General features: G+C 31.3%; 4 protein-coding genes and 1 long non-coding RNA gene across 6 annotated transcripts in view; 2 read left to right on the top strand and 3 right to left on the bottom strand.

The window, feature by feature from the left end:
* LOC114944699 (uncharacterized) overlaps window positions 1-23,200 on the bottom strand; it is a 65,427-nt gene that overhangs the window by 17,341 nt on the left and 24,886 nt on the right. The window contains exon 6 of one of the 2 annotated variants that reach the window (XR_014925877.1): window positions 2,986-3,625. The exons of the other annotated variant lie outside the window; for it this stretch is intronic. This is a non-coding gene — a long non-coding RNA (uncharacterized LOC114944699). Of the gene's footprint in view, window positions 1-2,985; window positions 3,626-23,200 lie in introns of those variants that run through there. 2 annotated transcript variants of the gene reach the window in all.
* LOC146720899 (uncharacterized) lies at window positions 2,831-12,054 on the top strand. The gene is made up of 2 exons (XM_085487664.1): window positions 2,831-3,017; window positions 7,747-12,054. Exon 2 carries the CDS (start codon window positions 8,150-8,152, stop codon window positions 8,636-8,638), a length of 489 nt encoding a protein of 162 aa, XP_085343790.1. The 5' UTR covers window positions 2,831-3,017; window positions 7,747-8,149; the 3' UTR covers window positions 8,639-12,054.
* On the bottom strand, window positions 10,272-12,263 carry LOC146720898 (uncharacterized). The gene is made up of 2 exons (XM_029320734.2): window positions 12,187-12,263; window positions 10,272-12,074 (listed from the first exon to the last, which is right to left on the bottom strand). Exons 1-2 carry the CDS (start codon window positions 12,197-12,199, stop codon window positions 10,549-10,551), a joined length of 1,539 nt encoding a protein of 512 aa, XP_029176567.1. The 5' UTR covers window positions 12,200-12,263; the 3' UTR covers window positions 10,272-10,548.
* On the bottom strand, window positions 12,255-14,291 carry LOC114944694 (uncharacterized). Its single transcript, XM_029320735.2, has 4 exons — window positions 13,727-14,291; window positions 13,105-13,521; window positions 12,544-12,735; window positions 12,255-12,343 (listed from the first exon to the last, which is right to left on the bottom strand). Exons 1-4 carry the CDS (start codon window positions 13,844-13,846, stop codon window positions 12,326-12,328), a joined length of 747 nt encoding a protein of 248 aa, XP_029176568.1. The 5' UTR covers window positions 13,847-14,291; the 3' UTR covers window positions 12,255-12,325.
* LOC114944696 (uncharacterized) lies at window positions 13,168-22,887 on the top strand. Its single transcript, XM_085487657.1, has 16 exons — window positions 13,168-14,986; window positions 15,366-15,502; window positions 15,598-15,684; window positions 15,762-15,906; window positions 15,997-16,157; window positions 16,691-16,756; window positions 16,833-17,061; window positions 17,254-17,376; window positions 18,922-19,238; window positions 20,725-20,815; window positions 20,896-21,156; window positions 21,220-21,273; window positions 21,337-21,396; window positions 21,591-21,814; window positions 21,966-22,125; window positions 22,385-22,887. Exons 1-16 carry the CDS (start codon window positions 14,743-14,745, stop codon window positions 22,504-22,506), a joined length of 2,481 nt encoding a protein of 826 aa, XP_085343783.1. The 5' UTR covers window positions 13,168-14,742; the 3' UTR covers window positions 22,507-22,887.

The raw sequence follows: 23,200 nt of genomic DNA, 5'->3' as shown, positions 1-23,200 counted from the left end.
TATCAATAGAGATAACAATATAGATAATATAGATATCAATGAAGATAATGTAGATGATATAGAAAATTTTGACTCAGATAATGATGAATCTGATAACAACAATGATTCGAGTAATGAAAATACTTTGAATAACGATGAATTAATAAGTAATTATAAAAATTTCAATTACACAACTAATGAATCTTCGATAGCATCTCAACTTGCTACTTGGGCTCTAAAAAATAAAATTACACATATTGCTCTGAATGAATTATTAGATATTTGTAAGTCTAAACATAATGATTTGCCTTCGGATGCTCGCGTATTAATAAAAACTCCTAGGAAAAAAGCTTTAAAAATTGTTGAACCAGGACATTATTTTCATTTCGGTTTAAGTAGTTGCATTCAGAAACTTTTTTTATTTATAACTTTAAAAAATTTACAACAAGTAGAAGTTTATATAAATATTGATGGGTTACCTCTTTTTAAAAGTTTAAATCAACAGTTGTGTTGATATTATGCAGTTTAGTTGAAAATCGTAGTAAAGTAGGTATTGTAAGCATATATCACGGAAAAACAAAACCAAATGATGCAAATGTATTTCTAAAAGATTTTATCAATGAAGCTATTGATTTATCAACGCATGATGTTACAATAAATGAAACTAACTATCCCTTTAAAATTAAAGGTTTTATATGTGATACGTCTGCTAAGGCATTTATTAAATTTACTAAAGGTCATACTGATTTTTATTCGTGTTCAAAATGTCATATTGAGGGGGATTATATTAATGGTAGAATTTATTTTTCGAGTTTAAGAAAATTTCGCGATAGAACCGATTTTGAATTTAGATCAAAAGCTCAAAAAGAACATCATGTAAATTCAAAAACTTCAGATCTTGAATTAATTAAAGATTTAAATACGATTAGTGATTTCCCTGTAGAGCCAATGCATTTAATTGATCTGGGCGTTACAAGAACTTTAGTACATTTGTGGTGTTTTGGTAAACCACCAACAAAATGTTCTCAAACACAAATCTCACAAATTTCTGATTTATTAATAAAACAAATTAAAAATATTCCATTAGAATTTAACCGTAAACCGAGATCATTACAAAAAAGTAAAAGGTAGAAGGCAACAGAATTTAGGCAATTTTTACTATACACAGGGCCTGTTGTTTTAAAATCTATTCTCAGTCATGACAATTATTATCTCAATTTTATGTGTTTGAATGTTGCTGTAACTACTTCATCATCATATTAATAAATATTTAGATTACGCTGATTCTCTTCTTAATTATTTTGTAAAATCTTTTATTATTTTGTATGGTAAACACAATTGTACAATTAATATACATAATTTGTTACATGTATGTAATAATGTAAAAAAATTTGGTCTTTTACAAAACTACAGTGCCTACCCCTTCGAAAATCATATGCAAAAAATAAAAGGATGTTCGTAAAAAAGATAAACCGTTACAACAAATAATAAATCGTATACATGAAGAAAACTTCGCAGAATTAAACAAAGAAAATAAATTAAACATCAAACCCGAATTATTAAATAAACATAATAACGGACCTTTAGATCAAAATTTATATAGAAGTCAGTGGAAAAAAAATAGTGTTTTCTAATTTTACTTTAAAAATACAAGAACCAGATAATTGTTGTAGGTTAAACAATGGTGACATCATTTTAATTAAAAATATTGCCAGTATAGACAATGAAAATGCAGTAATAATAGGAAATAAATATGAATCAATAACAGATTTTTATAATGAACCATGTAAATCTTCTGATTTAGGTATACATTTAGTGGAAAATATTAGTAACAATCTCCAAAGGTGGAATATTAATAAAATATTGTATAAATATGTAAGATTATACTTTAAAGATAAACTTGTTGTTTTTCCTTTACTTCACTCTCTATGATTGAATTATAATTTAAATTTTACATATTCAAAAATTTTTATTTACTATTATTTAAGTAAGGTCGATTGAATTTTATATTTTATATTTAAGTAATGTCAATTTTATTTATTATATTTTATAATTGGAATTAAGAAATTAATAAAAATGTTTTTTAATATTAGATTATGAATATAAAATAATAAAAATATATTAATTATTCTTTTGTGAAATAAATTTTATTGACGGTATGACTACATTTATAATATTCGGAATTATTGTGATCTAGAATTATTGAGTGCATCCAGAAGTACGACCGCTCCCCAGCAAATAAAATACCCAATAAATATTTTCACGGATGAAGATACCGTGGAAGCGGTTCCATCTAGTTGGTTAATTAACAATAGGTGTTATTGACCATCGTTTCCATTAAATAAATTAACTGCAGCAATTAGGAATCACGAAGAACCAAATAATTGTTGGTCCTCATATCCTGTTCGGATTCTAAGACATGGAACTTTTGGTAAATATACTTATATAAGCAAAGGAACGCAGCAATTACAATAAAAACCACGTAGGAAATAACAATAACAATTAATTCTTTAATTTAATCTATTATTCTTTTCAATTATTATAAATTGCTATTTTTTCAAAAAATATTTTTTTTTAGTTTATATCCTTTTAGTTTACACATACACGCATATATTATTACGCATTTAATTTATAAATTTTGTTTACTTTATGATTTTTAGTTTATAGATGCGTTTTTGTAATAATTGATATTCGGCGAATTAAAATTATGTACTTTGCTGATTATATATTATTTATCAATTACGCGTTAAAAATTCCCGCCCGTAGTAATACATGAAATCGGCCGATTCAGACGTGGCGTCACGACGCCACAAACTTCAGCCAGCGCCGCCATTAGTCAGTGCGAGTCCAGCGGCGGAGGAGTAGAGGTGCGTCGCGAATGCTCCGCGTCTCGTCTGGATTTCGTGCGCAAATAACACGAATAAACGGGAGTGCAAGTCCGGGAGTGTCGTGTTTGACGCGGTGGACCGAATAATATACTCGAAGAGCATCCGGACGTCGATGGGGACCCAGGAGCCTCGGAACATCGCGAATTGGAGGTTGGTGGGAAAGGGATGGAGGACGTTTCTCGCTTGAGACGTTCCGCCGTGATTTTCGCGCATATTTCGGCGTTACTCGCTCGCCCGAGAGCCTCGCGAAAATTCTTCATCGTCTCGAAGGGTATCCCGGCGTCGACGGGGCCCCGGGAGTCTCGGAACATCGCGAATTCGCGGAGTTAGCGAGCTGGGCGAGGGGAAAGGGGAAAGGGACTATCGTTTGAGATATCGTTTTCGACTATATCTGAACTATATTTCGACATATACGGCGGCTCCCGTGCGGTATTTCGGCATCATCCGTTCGAGATGTTCCGCGAGTGCTCCAGCATCTCCTGGAGTGCCCGAATATCGGAGAAAGTGTCCGAAAAGCTCGACTTCATCGAAACGTCGATTCAAATTCTAGGGGAAGGGCGGCCATACCCCTCAATCGCTTGAGATACTGAGCTTTCGTGACTATCCGCGTAACGGTCATTGGCGCGCAAGTGTTACTTCCCCATGAGACTTCAGTTCCTTCGCGATGCTACGAAATAACGCGGTGCGCCGGGAGATGTCTCCTTATGTCCATATGTTTCCTTGTTTCCAAGCAACTGGTATTGCTATGTAGTTGTTACCTATTTTAAATAAAAAATTTGAAGCTGTCATTCCAGCGCCTGTTTTGTTCTAACGCATGCGCATACAGCACGAATAAAAATATATATCTTTCTCTCTCATACAGATCTTATGGATACTTTTGTTTCCCGAAAAGTAATGCCATTCCATTTCTATATGTTCTAAGGTCGTGTTGCTAAGGCACGAGAAATAAGAGGGGAACAATAAGTATATGTCAAAAAATCTAGTCGAAAGCCAATAAATCCCGTCACTGACGTACAAATTAATCAATCGATTAATTAAAAAATTTGCCATATGCTAAAGTTCATATAATTATAAAAAAATTAGCATTATTTTGCAATGTCCTACGATTCCTCCGATCTATCTCAGAACAGATAATCAACCAAATGAATAAATAAACCGAAGAATTTGTTCAATTGTTAAAACCATTTGAAGATACAACAAGAATCACATGAAACCATGGTGAATATTATCCCGTTGTGGAATAAATCGTAAATATTTTGAAAAATATTTTTGATATGCATAAATGAGGCCGTACGGCGGGCGGTGAACAAAGAGCGGCGAAAACTGAACCGACGACCCGGACCTGCAGTTCCCGCACAAAAATATATGCCCGGGCCACTCGGAGGTTATATACCTGCACCAGGATATGTAACTGGCGCAGGAGGATACGCTCCCGCGCCAGGATATGTGCCCGGTGCCGCAGGATACATGCCGGCACCGGGATATGTGCCTGGTGCAGTAGGGTACGCTCCCGCGTCAGGTTATGTGCCTGGTGCAGTAGGGTACGCTCCCGCGTCAGGTTATGTGCCCGGTACTGCAGGATACGTACCTACACCGGAATACATGCCCGGGCCTGCAGGATACGTACCTGCACCGGGATATACGGATTTGATCCGGGAGTGAGAAGACGAAAAGAACGATTACGGACCGAGCAGAGGCGACCACGTCCAAATCACGCCCGGTAAATATTTTTCACACACTGATTTTTTTGATTGCTCCTCACTTTAAGAACCTAGATACCGCCGTAAAATACTCCTTCCGTAGAGATTCCGGCAAGACACGGGGATGGCCACTCTCTCGCAAGGTGCGAGAAAGCCCCGGACAAGAAAGACGCGAGAGATACAATGCCTCGAGCTTCAGCTTATCCGGCTATATAAAAAAATTCGGGATTGATCAATCAATCGATCGGGCGGATTTTTGGAAGGGACAACAGAAACGGTGCGCTCGTAGGATTCTTCCCGACGAGAAGTATAGCAAGGAGCATCGGAACTCTAGGCGGAAGGACAGAGGAACGGCGAAGAGAATTATCACCGAGCAAATTCGCAGGGCCCCGCGGGATGCCTGGTGGCCCTGCCAGGATAAGAAGCGCCACGGGTAGAAAATGCCCAATTTATTATCGGCGTGATTCCGGCAGGTCTCTCGCTCGTCATTGTCCGGCGGAACGTGGCAAAGCGCAGAGGTTCCCGATCCCGGATGCCGAAGCAGCGGCAACCACGCAGATGCCGGTGAGACGAACGGCCCTAGAATTGTAAAGTCGCTCATTTTCGAGTTGATTGTTCGGGAGAAACGCGTGTCACGTCTGCGGCCAATTACCAATTATTCGCCTGTGTCATTTCGAGATATTAAGAGAAAATTAAGAGATTTATTACGCGTAGAATTTTGTCTCGGCGCCCGACCGACCGCGTGTTCTCTCCCGCGCGCACATTGAGAGAAACTCTCTCCTGCGGATACGCCAACAGTCGCCGTGATTTCTTTGTAACCGATATCTGGAATAAATTCTTGTACTCGTAATTATTGTGCCGTCTCTAGTCCGTTAGAGCTATAAAGCGTAGTATGTAATCGTCCCTACCAGTCGCATCGGAGATATATAGAGTATTCTTTCTCGCGCCTGCGATTATTCAAGTATATTAGCTATTTTGTGTACTTGCGCGAAGGACGTCCCGCGGAATAGATATCAGGAATAAATCGCGCGGAACATATTATAGTTTACGGGAGATTGTGTAGTGCCGCGATTATTAGAATCAATCACTTCGCACGGACCGTAGTAAGTCTCGTGCGTGAATAATTATTCGCCACGTATACGAACAAGTTTACTCCCGGGTTCCGCGTGTCACCGGATATCTCCGCGTCGGGTCGTCCAAAAGGTCGCGGAATCATAACACCGCGCCACGTGTCAGCAGCCGTACTCTCGCTGTACTTTATCTTTACGACTGTAATATCCGATTTCGATCGCTTTGGATTTCGGCGTTCTATAGAACTCGCCGCCCGCCACCAACGACAAGTGCGCGAAATTTAATTAATATCTTATCGCAAGAATATTATTTTTTTGTATGCATTATTACCCTAACATTTATATTTATTTGTTATTTTTTTTGTTATTTATTTGCATCATTGTTCAAATATATTCAATTAATATTACACTTTGGGAATTCTAAATAGCCACTCTCGAACTCCGTTCTCTCTCCCGTCCGAACTCCCCCCTCTACCCCCTGACGCTCTGAGCGAGTCGAGTATTGCCGTCGCGAAACTTTCGGGATGTTTTAAGATTTACGAAAGGTCTTTTCCTAATTATGAATTTTTAGAGTAGCGCGAATCTCGCGCCTGGCGCCCAGGCAAACGAAAATTTATTGTGTCTTCGCAAATTTCCCGCTTTCCGCGCCGAAGGTGTGCCGTCAGCCCATTACATCGGCCCTACTTTTCGAATAACTAATTATCCGACCGAATAAAAGAATTACGGTTACAATGTATAATGCAAATAAATTTCGTGTATCAATCAATTTTACATAATATTCTTCTTTTTTGGAAGTTATATTAAAATCAATATATCATAAAAAAGTCACCAAAACAACCAAAATGTATCAAATGAGATCATTGTGATTTAGTGACGTCATAATGGTGTCATGAGTTTCGTGTTCTATCTGGGAACGGATATCCAAATCATACACATTCCTCACATCGCATGTTTCAACGGTTGTGTCAAAAATTAAGAGAAATCAGAAATTTGGTTGCGCGAACAAGTAAACGTCAAAATAGAACATGTCATGAAAACAATAACAATAATGTGCTTGCTATGGTGCATGTTAATCCTCAGATTAATTCACATCAGTTAAAACGCAAATTTGAAATTAGTAAAAGTAATGAATTCTTACTAAATATAAATTCCATCCATACCATATAAAAAATAGATATGCTCCTCGTGTAAGCAGAAGCTCTCAATTTTCTCGTAGAGCTAAGTTCGCAAACACATAGAAAGTAACCAACTCTAAGCGTTTTAGAAAAACCTTAACGGCTATTCTACAATAGGTCGCAAATATCCTCGTTGCTAGTTGATAGTTGCAAATTAACAAATCAGCTGACAAGTCGCTTTGCTCTGATTAGTCAATCGGCAATTGTCAACTAGCAACAAAGATATTTGAAATTTATTGTAGTATGGCCCTTAAGCGAGGTCTACAATGGCAGCAGAAGTACAGAGTACAAAAGTAAGTAATAAGCGTAACTTCGTTACTCCCGACGAAATGAGCGAATCCCATTTCGTACTGCTTACTCTTGTACTCTGTACTCCTGCTGCCATTGTAGATCCCGCTTTAGAGACACGCGAATTGTGATGCAAGATCTACCATAAAGTCTCAAAGTCACAAGAAATCACAACTCACAAGAAATTGACCAATAGTCGAGTATGAAAAGAATAATCGATTCTGGTTGGTCAATTTCCTACGTGAGCACGACTTTACGACTCCATTGTAGACCCCGCATGATGATTTGAAAAAATACAGCGATTTCTACAATGCTGTTGATGTGTGTGTGAGATTTTTACTTTATCAGTATGCCTAAAATCAGAAATATTCTTTCAAAGTCAGCCATTAATCAATCCCAACGTTATAATCAGTTCGCGTGTCTCTTACTTGAGGTTCTCTAATTTAAAGTGCCGCTTCATCGAAATATGTATTTATCCATTTCGAAATCTAGAATTTTTAACATGTTTTCTCAACTCTGACGTCACAAGAAAAGAAGCGCCTTCCTTACTCCTTTGACTCACTCATTGCACACTTGAAACATGTAAGAGATATTATTTATTATAACAAAGGTATAGGCCAATAATAATACAATTTATTTGTTTCAGGCAAGAAGCCTTTCAGATGTCACAATAAAGAAAGGTTTCGTAAACATAAAAAAAAGAGTGAAGTGCGCAAGAAAAGAAGGAATCTGAGGGAGGCTGTGGACGCGTTATGGAAAAATTATAGTGAAGATGTATTAAACTTGGGAAATTTATTTGACCAGAACCCGATTTCTTGCATAAAAAAAGCGAGGCAGGCTCTTCTAGCCGCGCTGTGTGGTGTACTCCGAAATCCGTATTAGTTCAGAAAAAAATATACTTGAGCAAACCGGAGAACCAGAAGGATCCGCAGGCAATATTACCAAGTCATGACCAACCCGCTCAAACAGTAATCGCGCAAGCCCCAAAGCCGAAAGGCAAACGGGCACTTCCTAAGGCCATTAATCAGCCAACTAGATTAGCCGCGAGCATGTCAAAAAACGTGCAGCCAATGAGAGATGATCCGACGAAAAACGCAGTGTTTATCTCGTCCATATCAGTTAGGGAAACGAACAACGATACCAGATTCGATCTCACAGCCCCAACACTCATTGAGGTGGCCAGACTGTGCTACGCAGAATATGTAGCAGACGACGTGAACACAGAATCGATACTCCCAGAGTACTTTAACTACTATACCACAGCAATGCTTTGGCTAAGATTCATATCTCTCAAAGTCAAGTTGCGCCAGACAATCACACCAGCAGAGCTTAAATCAGTTGGATCCACACAGACTATAACTCGGGAGCACCTCACTCCAGCAATATCAGACCTATCCACACAAGCCATCGGACACGGTGGTGGCTACTACGGAGCAATCACTGAAGATAATCACAATTTATATAAAAAGATACTTTGTATGGATGTGACGAGCAAAGCTATCAGACGCGCCATCAGCAATGATGCGTCAAACCCATAAGAATCCATAAAGCTCCATAAGGACACAAGCATTGTATATTAACCGATATCCAAATCGTATTCCGTTCCTCACACCGCATGTTTTACGGTTGTCTGAAGCCTGATCTACAATGTGCTCTTTGCGTTGTCTTTCGTGTTCTTTGTTCTCTGCACAATGTTTCTTCTCTTTTTGTTGCCTGAGATAAAAGTGGACGAACTCTACTTTGTCGGTAAAATACCCAGTGTGAATTGATGGTCGAATCGACGTCAATTCATTGTCGAATCGATGTCAAATTCGTCGAATCGATGACAATTCGACCAATCATTTCTCACTGGGTAAAGCACAAAGAAACAAGAAAATAAGAGGTCAAAGAGCACATTGTAGATCAGGCTTTAAAAATTAAGAGAAATCGAAAGTTTGACTGCACGAACAAGTAAACGTCAAAAAAGAACATGTCATGAAAACAATAAAATTTTTTGTATTACACGTGCAGGCAATGTGGCACATCGGTGCATGTTTTCTGTGCCGAAAGCGGCCAATTTCCCCCGCCGCCATCTAGCGGCGACGCGGTGAGTGAATAAGCCGGTTTGAAAGCCATTATCTACGGCTGAGCCGCGTTAAAAGTCATTGTATACGGCTCAAGCCGTAGGAAATGTATTGAAACCGGCTATTCCCCCACCGTGCCGCGGCAAGATGGCGGCGTGCGACCATCCGTCTCGCGCACACAAAACGCGCCGAAACAGCCACTTTGCCTGCACTTGCAATACAAAATAATATGTGTATCAAGTGCGGATTGACAATTGTTCACTCGTATGGGATGGTCGCACTCGCCTTCGGCTCGTGCGTCCATCCCCCCGCACTCGTGACCAATTGTCAACTTTTCGCACTTGATACACAACCCAGACAGCACAAAATGTTCAGAGAATATTCTAATAAGATGATTTCGATATATTCTCAGAATATTCGGAAAGAATATTCTTATATTGTTCTAAAAATGTTTTGAATATTATTGGAATATTATTCGTGAAGTTCGAAGAATATTCCAGTAATATTGTAATAAATATTCTTATAATATTTTATTTCGTTTGTGATTAGAACGTTGTGTACTCTAAAATATTCCTATAATATTCTACGAACTTCTCTTAAATGAAGCTCACGCATTATTCCTTAGCGTCGAGATTGATTGTTGGTACGAGGCGTATTGTAGAGAGCGCACCTTCAAATGAACTTCTAGAAGGCCGGAATAATCACATGTAAATGCGTGTATAACCTCAAAATGATAGTGATAGTGTCATCATACGTAATAATTATATTTGCCTGATTTCTAAAAAGTGCTGCTACTTTTCGTGGTTACAAAACAGGTAAGTACAACCCGTATGAAAAAATATTATAAGGAAACTATAAAGAAAAATACTGGAAAACTACTGAGAGCAATATAGAAAAACTATTTAAACACTATTGAAAAATACGGGAATACTATTGTGTGCGTATTGCAACACTATTAAAAAACTATTGTAAACCTATTCGTGAAGTATAGTGTCATTCCCTGTAGTATTTTCGTCAAGAACTATTGAACAATTGTAACAAAACTATTTATGAATTATTCGAGCAAAATTTAATTATCTATTTCAGTGACAAAGAAATGAGACTGTAATCAGATTTAATATATTTGTATTTCACAAATATTATTACAATGCATGTGTAATAATATAATATAAAACATCTTGAAACATAACAGTATTATCAGTCAATTCTCGATTTATCACAGACAAAATGATAAGTTGTAATACAATTTATGATATTTAAAAAATAAATAGTTCTACTATTTATGTTTACAATACAATATTATTTATATTAAACACATACAAGAATATATAAATTTAAACTTATAAAGAATTTCACACTTATGATTAAAATAATAAAAATATTGATTAATCAATTTCTACAGTATTTACCAAAGGCACAATATATAATTTATCTTCTTTATAAAATATACTACAACACTTTTTATCAAAGTCTGAAGGAAAACAAATAATATCATTATTTGTTTCTCGTGCTATAAATGAAAACATTTTCGTTGATATACCTTTGTGCTTACAAAGTTCTTCGTCTAATATTTGAAATTTTTTACCAAGGACAATATAGTGTGTTGTTTCTAGTATATTAATTAAAATTAGACCTGAAATTAGCATTAATTTTCCATTATGTAATATCACTGTGCTATTGTTTCTTTTAATAAGACGAGAATATTTGTAACTATGATAAAAAGTATTTTTATAAGAAAATCTATAAAATAACTTAACGTTTTCTGTTATTGTTTCTTGTAATAACTGCTCAACCAACAATTTTTGAGACAATGATAAAGTTATATCTGCAGGTTTTCCAAATATTCTCAAGTCATCTCCATATCTTATACATTTTATAATTTTAGTTTCTTTCATAATGTTTTTAAACAATTTTTTTCCTTCTTTACTACAATTAGGCTTACTAAAGATTTCTGAATTTTTTTTTATATATCTTATTCTGGAATAAATTTTACAAATTTGTGATGGCACGTATTGACTTCCATGAAACATTTTTGCTATTATACCATTAAAATGCTCAAATGGAAATGCTGACCATGCCCATACAGCACCGTATTTTCTTACATAGTCTGGCATATGTAGCATCATATGTACATTATATTTCATGTTTTCTTTTCCATAAAGTAACTCGATATTTAAAACAAATTGATGAAGTGCTTTTTCCGCTTTATCAAACTCATTGTCTGTAAATTTTGTTTTGGAAAATATATAAATGCTATATACAAACAGTAACCAATGTTTAACATATTTCCGTGGCATTATATCAATCAAGCAAATGAGCGAATAATATAATAAAAAAGATTTCCATTCGTTTGCCTTCCATTTTTTATTTTTTATGGATTGTGGCGTTCTTGTAATTTCACATGGAGGCCGTATAGCCAATAATTTATTATTAAATTCACTCACTCTTAAACCTAAATACCAATCTTTATTACTATTAGCTGAGTCAAACCACAATGTTCCAAATAATTTTGTGACACCTAATAAAACTGAATGCATATATTCTGGTGGAAAAGAATGAATAATATGAAAAGTAGATAAAAACATTACTATTGAAGGTCCTTTAACACCTTTTATTGGTCTTCCTTCATTAATAGCTTTCTCAACGTATTTATAATGCTGCTTCATCCTTCGCATTGCTTTTTTATCACCAGAATATATACGTATCTGACCTCTTCTGATTGAAATTTGTTCCCCTTTATGGAGACAATAGGAACATCCATATATACCATTAAATTGTTTTATGTTTTGAATAAGTGGTCTAGCTACTGTATCTACACTTGCGAGAAGTGCATAAACTTTTATGTGTATAGGTTCTTTGTGTTCAAGTGTGGCACACCAAAACCCGTTGGTTTGTAATTCCAAAAGTTCATCTATGAATGGACGCAAGAACAAATCCATTGGTGGTTTTTTCTTATAAAACCATAATCCACAAAGCAAAATATTTTCTCTTCTAAGTCGGTATGGTAATTCATTTATACATACTTGAATGGGCCATATATTGTACATGGATGAATTAAATATTTCTACACCATCTGTATTCCATTGAATAGTAATATCGTTGTCACATATAACATTTTGTTCTTTTAAATGACGATAAAGTGTTCCATCTACGATATCACTTTCAATGGGACAAGTTTTTCTACATTGTGTAAATAATTTAGAATTTAATAATTCAATCAACTGCGGTTTTAATGGAAAATGATAAAAAAAATTAAAATTTTTTTGTAATTGGATTTGTTCGTAACGTTCTTTACAATTATTACATTCAATAATAATATCATGATGAAATGTCAATATAGTAAAACACGTTGGACAAAAATAATATTTACAAGAAATCACCTTTGGAAAGAACTGTAGAAAATGATACTTTGAGTGATGCACTTTAAATGGCAAATGGCAATCAATAATTTGAAGTAAAGCTTGCAATCCGGTGTCAGTCAATTTGTTTTTAACTGCCAAACTCATTAGTAATAATTGGCTTTCCTCTTTACTTAAATCACATCCTTCATATATGGGAAATTCAATGTGTTTCTGCAAGAAAATAATATATGCTTATGTATATACATAGTCTATTTTTATATACATATATATAAGTATATGTATATATATATATGTATATACATATATACATGGTATCCGCTAATAATCATATTTTTGATTCTATACAGGTAGAAGGTATCAAACTGAACAAATAAAATTTAAAAATTTTTACAATAATCGATGAATTAAAAAACTTGCCATAAATATAACATAGTTAAGTTCTGATCTTATATACCACATGTATTGAAAAAAGGAATACTTTTTAAAGAAAAGAATGTTTTTTAAAAAATGTTCATTTTTCTCACTTTTGCACACATCTGATATGTAAAATTTGAACTTTGCTTTGTATTGTAAAATTACCTGCAAATGTTTTTGATATTCTTGATTTTCATTTTCTTCATTATCAGAATTATTATTTTCATAAATCTCTCCATTATCGCTATAAAAATTAATTTCATTATTGTCATTTTCATTGTTAGAAGTATAACAATCATTTCCATCTTCAAAAAAATTATCAGAATAATATTCATCTTCATCTTTAAAAGAATAATCATGTTCATCTTCATCTTCAGATAAGTAATAGTGTTCATTTCCATCTTCAGCTAAATAATCCTGTTCATCTCTGTCTTCTTCAGATTCACTACTTTTATTTTCATTGTTACATTCAGTATTGTGAATCATGTTTACTTCTTCAAAAGATTCTTGGAAAGAATGCTCTTCAATTGTCATATCACTTTGTTCACACGAATTAATTTCTTCATTAAGGTACATTTCCATCTACAAATTATATATAAATATGTACAAATGTGAAAAGTGAAAAATTTCTCAGCGATTCCATCAATCACGCCTTGATTTCCACAATGAAAATATTCACTTTTCACGTTTTCACTCTAAACCAAGTTTTTACTTATCTTACATGATCGATATCCTGATGTTTAGATCACTTTATATAAAGCAAATAGAAAAAGAAAAATATGACTACCTGTGTCGCTATTTTCTGTTCTTTTGCTCTTACTACGCGAGAATATTTTGTTGTTGTGGGAATTTCTTCAGAGTCGTCTGTTAGATATCTTTTATAAGGTCCTCTTTTTCCTTTTGCCATTATTTATAAATACATAGACGTTCCTTTCTATTTTTTGTGTGCAATAGTTCCTCAACTTGTTGCTTAATATTTCAGCAAAATATGTATGTTCCGTATATTATCACTCGTTTACTTTATTTTACATTTGTGTAAACACCGACCAAAATTTCACAATCTATTGTAATGTATACGATACTCTTTCTCAAAAATACGAACAACTTAATCTCCATTCGAGCGATGCATTAAACCAATGTCGTAAAAAATAAGATGGCTACAATATTTCTGCCCGCTGCCTACTGCCCGCTATCAGAGCATGTGGAGGGGGTACGCAACAAAGAAGAAGTTGAATCAGATACCGTTAAACCGCACATGCGTACACATATGTATATCTCCTCCTATAGGTGCGTTCCGTTTCACGCATATGCGCGCATTTATCTATAATATACGTCACATGTACTATAGAAAATGCGCGCATATGCGTAAAACGGAACGCACCTTATGTCTATGTCTGACAGCGGACAGTGTCAGTTATTATTTTAGCGCGTTTTATTTGGGCGCCATTCAATCTCAAGCAAGATCTAGGTATCGATTCTGTAATTTCTTCTAAAGTAAAAATGTGAAAAGTGAAAAATTTCCGCCAATCACAAATTGAATTTAAAATGAAATCGATATGCGATTGGTGGAAATTTTTCACTTTTCACGTTTTCACTTTAGAAAAAGTTACAGAATCGATACCCTAGTGCGTCACTCATATTCCTGAGGAAGAGCGTATCACACGCATTGTTAACGATTTTTTGAATCAGTGTTATACATAAATATAAGAGGAAGTGTGAACGAGAGCGACAATAATACACCATCAAACTGACAAATTTAGCCATAACAATAAGCAAGAGGCAAAGCCAAGTTGAGAAAAGGAAATGGATAATAACAAATGTCTTTTGTTGGAATTTGTTAACGAAGATAAAAAAATTGCTGTCGGTTATCAAGATTGGTTGCAAGATAAAATAAGTGGAGAAAAAAAATACTTAGATATAATCGAAAAGAAAAGTGAAGTAAAAATAAAATGGCCTAATTGTGACATTGCACCAGCGTTGATAATGAAAAAAAGAGTGAAAACATGTGAATGGAAGACAGTTGTAGCAAGGATACTTTCTTTTGGTGGTATGTATATACATATATAACTAATATACATATACAGTGCTGGACAAATTAAATCATACACTTTACAATAAATTGAATTTGTTAGTGTAACTGTTTTTTAACAAGCAAATGGATTATTAGGTACAGAAAAATCAAAGCATTTCAAAGTATTTAAATAAAGGAAATATGAAATAACAAAATTGTTTTTAATTTTTATTGTAAAAAAATTATTCAATATTGTTAAAAAAATAGTTACACTTACAAATTCAATTTATTATAAAGTGTATGATTTATTTTGTCCAGCACTGTATATAACAAGATATTTTTAAAATCAATTATAATTTATACTTATAGCATTATAGCTTTATAGCATTATACTATTTTTATTTCAAAATTTAAGAATGGACCAAAATGTGCCAACAACGAGACAATTTGGAAATATATGGAATTTTAGAAGCAACTAAAGAGGAAAGAAAATCAATGTGTAAGAAACAATGGAGCGATGATGAAGAGCCAGAGGATAGTCAGAGAAAAAAGGTTGTTACGTTCACTAAATTTTATAAATTCTTTTCTTATTATTTATATTACTTGTGTTCTTAATATATATAAATCTTTATTTTCTCTAAAAATAGAAATACAAAAAAAAAGAGATGAACATTGAAACCAAATCTTCAAAATTATGGAAAGAATTGAAAACACGTAAAACACAAGTATCTATAGTAAATTTTCTTTATATTTATATTTGAAAAAAGTAATATAATATTCCAACATTAATTTTGAATTTTTTTTTATGTAGATAGAGTCCGAACAATCTTCAGATGATGACAGCTCTTCAAAAATGTCGCAACATTTTATACAAGAGAACAAAACTTTGAAAAAAGAAAATAATGACTTAAAAAACGAAAATGTGGCACTACGTATTTCACTTGCTTGTATAGAAAGTATGTATCTTATTTGAAATTATATATTATTTTACATACTACATAAGCAAAAATATGTTACAAAGAACTAATTTTATATTTAATTTTTAGATTTGCCGAAAATAAACAATTTGGTGGAAACCATACTTCTTAAAACAGAAAAAATACATGATAAAATAGATTTAATTACGGATTCCAACGGAAACAATTTGATGGAAAATGACATACTTCTCACAACAGAAAAAATATACAAAAATGATTTATTTGCGAAGGTAAAAATATATATATTAAAATATCTTTAAAAAAATCTATCATTAATTTTTTTTATACAATTAAAAATTTCGTATATTTTATTTTGTTCAATGGAATCAATTTTATATGTAACGAAATATTTTTCTAATTTATTATTATTTATAAGAAATTATTAATAAGTTTAAATAAAAATTTAATTTGTATTAATATTAAAATATATAATAATATTTAATATTATTAATAATTATTAATATTAAATTTTATTATAAATTAAAAAAATGTATATAATACTCAGAAATAAATATTTTTATCGGCTCTAGATATAAACATGATGTGTTCTAAATCGGCCTAAGAGCCAAAGCACGAAAAATTAATTAATTAATTAATTTTTCGTGCTTTGGCTCTTAGGCCGATTTAGAACACATCATGTATATAATACTGTTGTAAAATTGTATAAAATATTATGTATATTTTCACGTTTATACAGAATTTATAATTCATATTTAAATTTACATTATATAATTCATATAATTTTTTTGTTATATATTTATAGAAAAATAATAGTGAGGCTACAAATAATATAATAGAAATGACGTCAAATAAAGAACTTCTCAACAATGTAAGCATAATTTTCATATATTTGTTATACACTTTTTGTTTAATAGAAATAATTAACTTATTTTTTTTATTTATAGGAAAAAATGATTAATCTCGGTGGGAAAGGTGTTTTAGTAAATGCTGGTCGTCTTCGAAATTGTAATAGAAGTAGTATTTCGCAATACACATGCGATTTATTATCAGTGGTTTTTTCCAAAGAAGAACTGGCAACATCCAGTTTGACAGGAAAAATTGCCAATACTATGAAAGGAGCAAATATAACACCTAAACCAGCTTTAAATTCAAAACGTCTTGAGGCAATTGAAGGTAACAATCTCAAGTGAAAAACTTTTGTGTTTTATATATGAATAATTTGCAATTCATAGATTTAATATTACATATCACATATATTTTATAATCAAAAATAGAATATACATGTTAATTTCAATATTATACATATTAATTTTATTAATATATTTTTAAAATTCCCCTAAAAATTATTACTTTTTATTATTACAGCACACGTGTTTTCAATATTTGAGTGCAATAAAGACACTCAAAAACTTTTTAAAGCAGCTGTCAGACAAAAATGTAATAATGCTACACCTCGAGCAAGCAGAAGAAACCAAGAAGATGACAATAAATAACTTTTCTCGAGTTACTCTGCAAGTACTGTTAATTTATTTTTAATGACTTAAAAGAAATTAGCATTGGTCCTATTAAACAAAATGTTTTTTTTTAATTTTGTACTAAAAGATGTTTTTTTAATTTTTTACATATAATTTTATGAGTGTCTCAAAAACTATTGGTTGAGCAGTTATTACAAAAAACAACAGAAAACATTAAGTTATTTTATAGATTTTCTGATAAAAATACTCTTTAGATAAGAAAATAAATTATATATTGTGCCTTTCGGTACTGTTGAAATTGATTAATCAATATTTTTATTATATTTTTATTATATTAATCATAAGTGTGAAATTCTTTATAAGTTTAAATTTATATATTCTTGTATGTGTTTAATATAAATAATATTGTATTGTAAACATAAATAGTAGAACTATTTATTTTTTAAATATCATAAATTGTATTACAACTTATCATTTTGTCTGTGATAAATCGAGAATTGACTGATAATACTGTTATGTTTCAAGATGTTTTATATTATATTATTACACATGCATTGTAATAATATTTGTGAAATACAAATATATTAAATCTGATTACAGTCTCATTTCTTTGTCACTGAAATAGATAATTAAATTTTGCTCGAATAATTCATAAATAGTTTTGTTACAATTGTTCAATAGTTCTTGACGAAAATACTACAGGGAATGACACTATACTTCACGAATAGGTTTACAATAGTTTTTTAATAGTGTTGCAATACGCACACAATAGTATTCCCGTATTTTTCAATAGTGTTTAAATAGTTTTTCTATATTGCTCTCAGTAGTTTTCCAGTATTTTTCTTTATAGTTTCCTTATAATATTTTTTCATACGGGAATTTATACATGCATGTATTGGATTTATTAAAACTATTGCAAAGAAATCAAGACTTCAATAGTCAGAATCTTGTATTTATTTTTATTCAGATAATGTGTATTTTTCTTGTTTATAGGTTAATGTGAAATTTAATTTTCATCATAATACTACTCGCTTTCTCATACATCTTTTCATTAAAAAATATTCATTAGATATATAGTATTCGCTAAAAGCTTTTATTAGTCATTACCTTTTATTCTAACGTAATCATGCCAAAGAGATCTCGATCTGCTTTTTATAAAAGAATAAATACAGAATTATCTAAAAATTTATCTTTAGTTTCTCAAATAACTGAAGAGAGAAATGAGATAACTGAAGAGAGAATAAATAATGATATAATTAGTAAAGACATTATTGTGAAACTGTGCCACTATCACAATTTAATAATATTATTGAAGAAAATGTTGAAGAACAGTTGGGCAGAGACATACCAGAGAATGATTCGTATTCTGTAAATGATGTTATCGATCCATGCAATAAGCAATTAATAAATGAAAAAAATACTGCTTCAATCTCAAGTTTACCTTTTGAAAGTAATTTAAAATACTGGGCACTGAAACACAAAATTAATCATTCAGCTCTTTCTGATCTTTTAATATTACTAAAAACAAGTGACATTGATTCAAATAATTTGCCTTTAGATGCTAGAACTCTTTTATCTACTCCTAGGTCTTTAGAAATTCAAAAAATAGAACCAGGAATATATTATCATTTTGGCCTTTCTGAAGCAATAAGAACACTTTACAAAGATAACAATTCAAACATAATCGAAGTATTGATAAATATCGATGGTCTACCTTTGAGCAAAAGTTCAAGTAGCCAGATATATCCAATATTATGTAGTTTATATTCAAATCCTACAAAGGTAGCTGCTGTAGGAATTTATCATGGCTATGGAAAGCCAGCAAATGCTAATGAATTCTTATTGCAATTTGTCAATGAAGCAATAGATCTAACAGTAAACAGTATCAATATTAATGGAAGTATAAAACAATTTAAAATTAAAGGATTTATTTGCGATGCTCCTGCTAAATCGTTTATTTGTTACATAAAAGGCCATACAGGTTTTTATTCTTGCACAAAATGTTTTCAAAAGGGAACATACTTGAAAGGTCGAATTTGTTTTCCTAAAATTAATTGTACAAAAAGAACAGGTCAAAATTTTCAAAATAAAAATCAGATTCAACATCATTCTGGTACTTCTTGTATAAAAACAATTCCAGAAATTGATATGGTTTCTCACGTGCCATTGGAATATATGCATCTCATTTGCTTAGGTGTCATGAAAAAATTGTTGATGATGTGGATTTTTGGAAAGCCACAAATAAAAATAAAATCTGAAAAAATTAATAAGATTGATAGGCAATTATTATTAATAGTTAAAAATATACCAAATGAATTTGCTCGAAAACCACGTTCTTTGGGTGAAATCAAGAGATGGAAGGCAACTGAATTAAGATACTTTTTGTTATATGCAGGATCAGTTGTCTTAAAAGGAAATATTGAAAATGACAGATATATAAATTTTCTTTGCCTACACATTGCTGTGACAATTTTTTCGAATGATGAATATATCCAGAAATATGCAGATTATGCACATGCATTACTTAAATGTTTTGTTAAAAATTTTGGTAAATTATATGGAAAAGAAAATATATCTCATAATATACATGGTTTAATTCATACATATGATGACATACAAACGTTTGGAAATTTCAATAAATATAGCGCATTTCCATTCGAAAATTTCCTTCAAACTTTGAAGAATTTACTTAGAAAACATGAAAAACCGTTACAACAAATTGTATCACGGATAAAAGAATTAGAACAAGAGCTAGATTCCATAGAAGTCAATAAAAAAAGGCTGTGTGAGCGAGAACATGTTAAAGGTCCAGTTCCTAATCAAAGTTATACTCAAAAAATTAATCTTTGGAAAATTTAGTTTCAGTATTGAAAACCTTGCCGACTCATTTTGTTATTTAACAAGTGGACATATCATGAAAATAGAAAATATTTTAGTAAGGAAAACTACTTATGTGTATGGAAAAATATTTCTCGAAACAAATAATTTATTTGATTATCCTTGTGACTCAAGTACTTTTGACAAATAATTTGAGTGAATATTGTATACGAAGCGTAGAAGATATAAAAAATAAGATGATAGCCTTTATTCAAGAAGAAGGCTTCATATTTTATCCACTTCTTCATTAGAATTGTTATTAATTGTTATTATTAACCTTTACAATTCTATAATTTACATCAGTATTTTAAATGTAAGTAAAACATGATTTTAATTATTTAGTGAGTTTGTTTTAATATATTTTTATTCCAGATATCACGGCAATGAGTTGGAGGGTAGTGCATTTCATTAAAGACAATACAGTAGAAGCCGGACCGGCACTTTGGGTAAAGGACATTAATGGATGTTTTTGGCCGCCATGTAGTGGATTAAAATTAAAAAATTGATAAAAAATTGCGTCCCACCTGGTCATGATTGGGATCTTCATCAATCAAGGTTAATTGGTGAATTATATGGTAAGTATTATTGAATTATATAGTAGATATTTGAAAAAAATTAGATTTTTTGTATAACAATATCATAACAAAAATTTTAGGAGATCTGAATGTTGCAAAAAATAAAGCAGCTCAAGCTGAAGAAACTTCTGATTTAGCATCGGAAAATGAAGGAAGTAAAAGGAAAATTAAAAGAAAAAGATTTACATCTGGTTCAGATTCAGAATCAAGACCGATTACTGTCAATACTTTTACTAAAAGAAAGAGTAATATACATAAAGACAGCGAAGAAAGCGAAGAAAGTGACGAAAGCGATACAGATAATGAAATAAACGTTCCAATTTTAAAGAAGACCACCAAAGGTAAATAACATATGTATAAATTTTTATTCACGAATTGACTGAAATTTTTCGTTTTATTTTAAGAAAATTCTATGACAGCAGCCTCCAAAAATTTGGCTAATATTCAACCTGATTCAAGTTAGTATTAATAATAAATACTCCTATTTTTTTGTACAATCTTCATCGATATTTTTTTTTTAGTGCCTTGCACTTCAAAAGAAGTAATTCCAAATATCGTTAAGTCTCAAGACGTTTCTAAAAGTATTGTGATATCTATTAAATATTTTCTATTATACTAATTCTAATTCTGGATTCACACAACTTTATCATTATAATTATCATTGTCCAATTTTATTTTGTAGAAATAAAAATTAAATGAGTTTTATTCTAATCATTTTATTCATTTATTCTAATTAATTAATATTCTAGTCATTTAATTTCTTTTTCATTTTCAGATGAAGCCTACAAAAGACAGGTATTAAGAATGCTATCGATTCTCAATTATAAGATGGATCAAGTAACAGAAGATTTAAATATATTCAAGATGAATAATATTGTGGAAAAAGAAGTTCCCATAAAGGAATCGTTATTTGAACAATTCAATTTCCCTTTAAGTTCAATGGAAGAACTTCATAATTTAGAAATTTATTTGGAAAATGAAGAAAAAAAGAAAGAAGCTGTAAGTAATGGAAATAAATTTTGATATTAATATATTAATATTAATATTAGTAGTCCTATTATAGTTCTCAATGTAAATTAATAATCTTATGATCTATATCTATCCTATCTAATCTACATAATCTGTATCTACTCCTTATTACATTTTTAAGGTAATAGAACTGTCAAGGTTTGGAGGAACAAATCCCAAAGTTATGGTTAAAAGAATAATAGAGAAACTTTTCTCTAACGAATTGGCTATGCAATATTCTTGGATAGGATTCAAAAAGAAAGAAAATTTTTCTAGTTTGATTATTTCCCAAGTAATAATAAGTAAGATATTAAAATTTACATACATTGTATATACATATATTATTGTAATTATATATTTTATACTTTATATTTTATAATTTATTACTTATAAATTTTGATAAAAAATTTTAATATTAAAATTTACATACATTGTATATACATATATTATTGTAATTATATATTTTATACTTTATATTTTATAATTGATTACTTATATAAATTTTGATAAAATAATGTTATTTTGTTTTTGCAGTTAAATTATTTTTGCAATTTTTTTTAGAGTCTGTGATGACATTACACGCAAACACTACAGCATCTGAAGTTGAAAGTGCCATTAAAATGTGGTTGGGGTTAAAGCCAAAGAGAGAATTCAGAAACAACAGCAAAAATAATTTATATTAACTTTTTTGTTAAATCACATCTGGCTTTCAATCATGTAACTTTTTCCCTACGGCGGAAACGTGAAAAGTGAAAACTTTTAAGCGACTGTAACAATTCTATTCGTCGAATTTACGCGTAATTTTCACTTTTCACATTTCCGCTCCTACGAAAAAATTACATGATTGATACCCTGAAGTTTCTACCTATATATTTTGTACTGAAGTATTTTTGTTTTTCTTATGTTACTTTATGTTTACATTTTACGATTCATTTCAGTGATATAATTTTCTAGTACAAAGTATTATATATTTTATTGAGTGTGTCTCATACAAGGCTTTAATTTTCTGATACATGATTATATACTGATTTAATTTTTATTTTATATTAAGACTCATTCAATATTAATGTTAATTTTTTTGTTTCATTATGTTGCATTATATTTCTACTATTATTAACATATAAGTATATTTTTATTAATATATTTATAAATATATATACATGATATAATATAACATGTATGTATATATATATATATATATATATTAAAATATAATAAATATATATATATTAAATATATGATATAAAATTTATTTATTAATTATATTATTTGTATTTCAAAAGAAAATAATATATAGCGTTTTTGAATGACAGATTTAATCATTCTGAGAGCGATTATGCCTGTCATTCGAAAACGCTATACATCATTTTCTTTTAT

This window comes from Nylanderia fulva, unplaced genomic scaffold (assembly GCF_048542155.1).
Source record: "Nylanderia fulva isolate GAGA-0341 unplaced genomic scaffold, ASM4854215v1 Scaffold59, whole genome shotgun sequence".
Classification (NCBI taxonomy): domain Eukaryota; kingdom Metazoa; phylum Arthropoda; class Insecta; order Hymenoptera; family Formicidae; genus Nylanderia; species Nylanderia fulva.
The sequence above is the reverse complement of the archived record's forward strand: the minus strand, read 5'-3'. Positions and strand labels throughout refer to the sequence as shown.

Bases quoted from the DNA above. Each gene is read 5' to 3' on its own strand.
- LOC114944694 (XM_029320735.2), bottom strand. From the start codon at position 13,846: ATGGCAAAAGGAAAAAGAGGACCTTATAAAAGATATCTAACAGACGAC. The intron at 13,522-13,726 runs GTAGTCATATTT...TATAATTTGTAG, and splicing joins AACAGAAAATAGCGACACAG to ATGGAAATGTACCTTAATGA. The intron at 12,736-13,104 runs GTAATTTTACAA...ATTTTCTTGCAG, and splicing joins AATATCAAAAACATTTGCAG to AAACACATTGAATTTCCCAT.
- LOC146720899 (XM_085487664.1), top strand. From the start codon at position 8,150: ATGTCAAAAAACGTGCAGCCAATGAGAGATGATCCGACGAAAAACGCA.
- LOC114944696 (XM_085487657.1), top strand. From the start codon at position 14,743: ATGGATAATAACAAATGTCTTTTGTTGGAATTTGTTAACGAAGATAAA. The intron at 15,907-15,996 runs GTATGTATCTTA...TTTAATTTTTAG, and splicing joins TTCACTTGCTTGTATAGAAA to ATTTGCCGAAAATAAACAAT. The intron at 20,816-20,895 runs GTAAGTATTATT...CAAAAATTTTAG, and splicing joins GTTAATTGGTGAATTATATG to GAGATCTGAATGTTGCAAAA.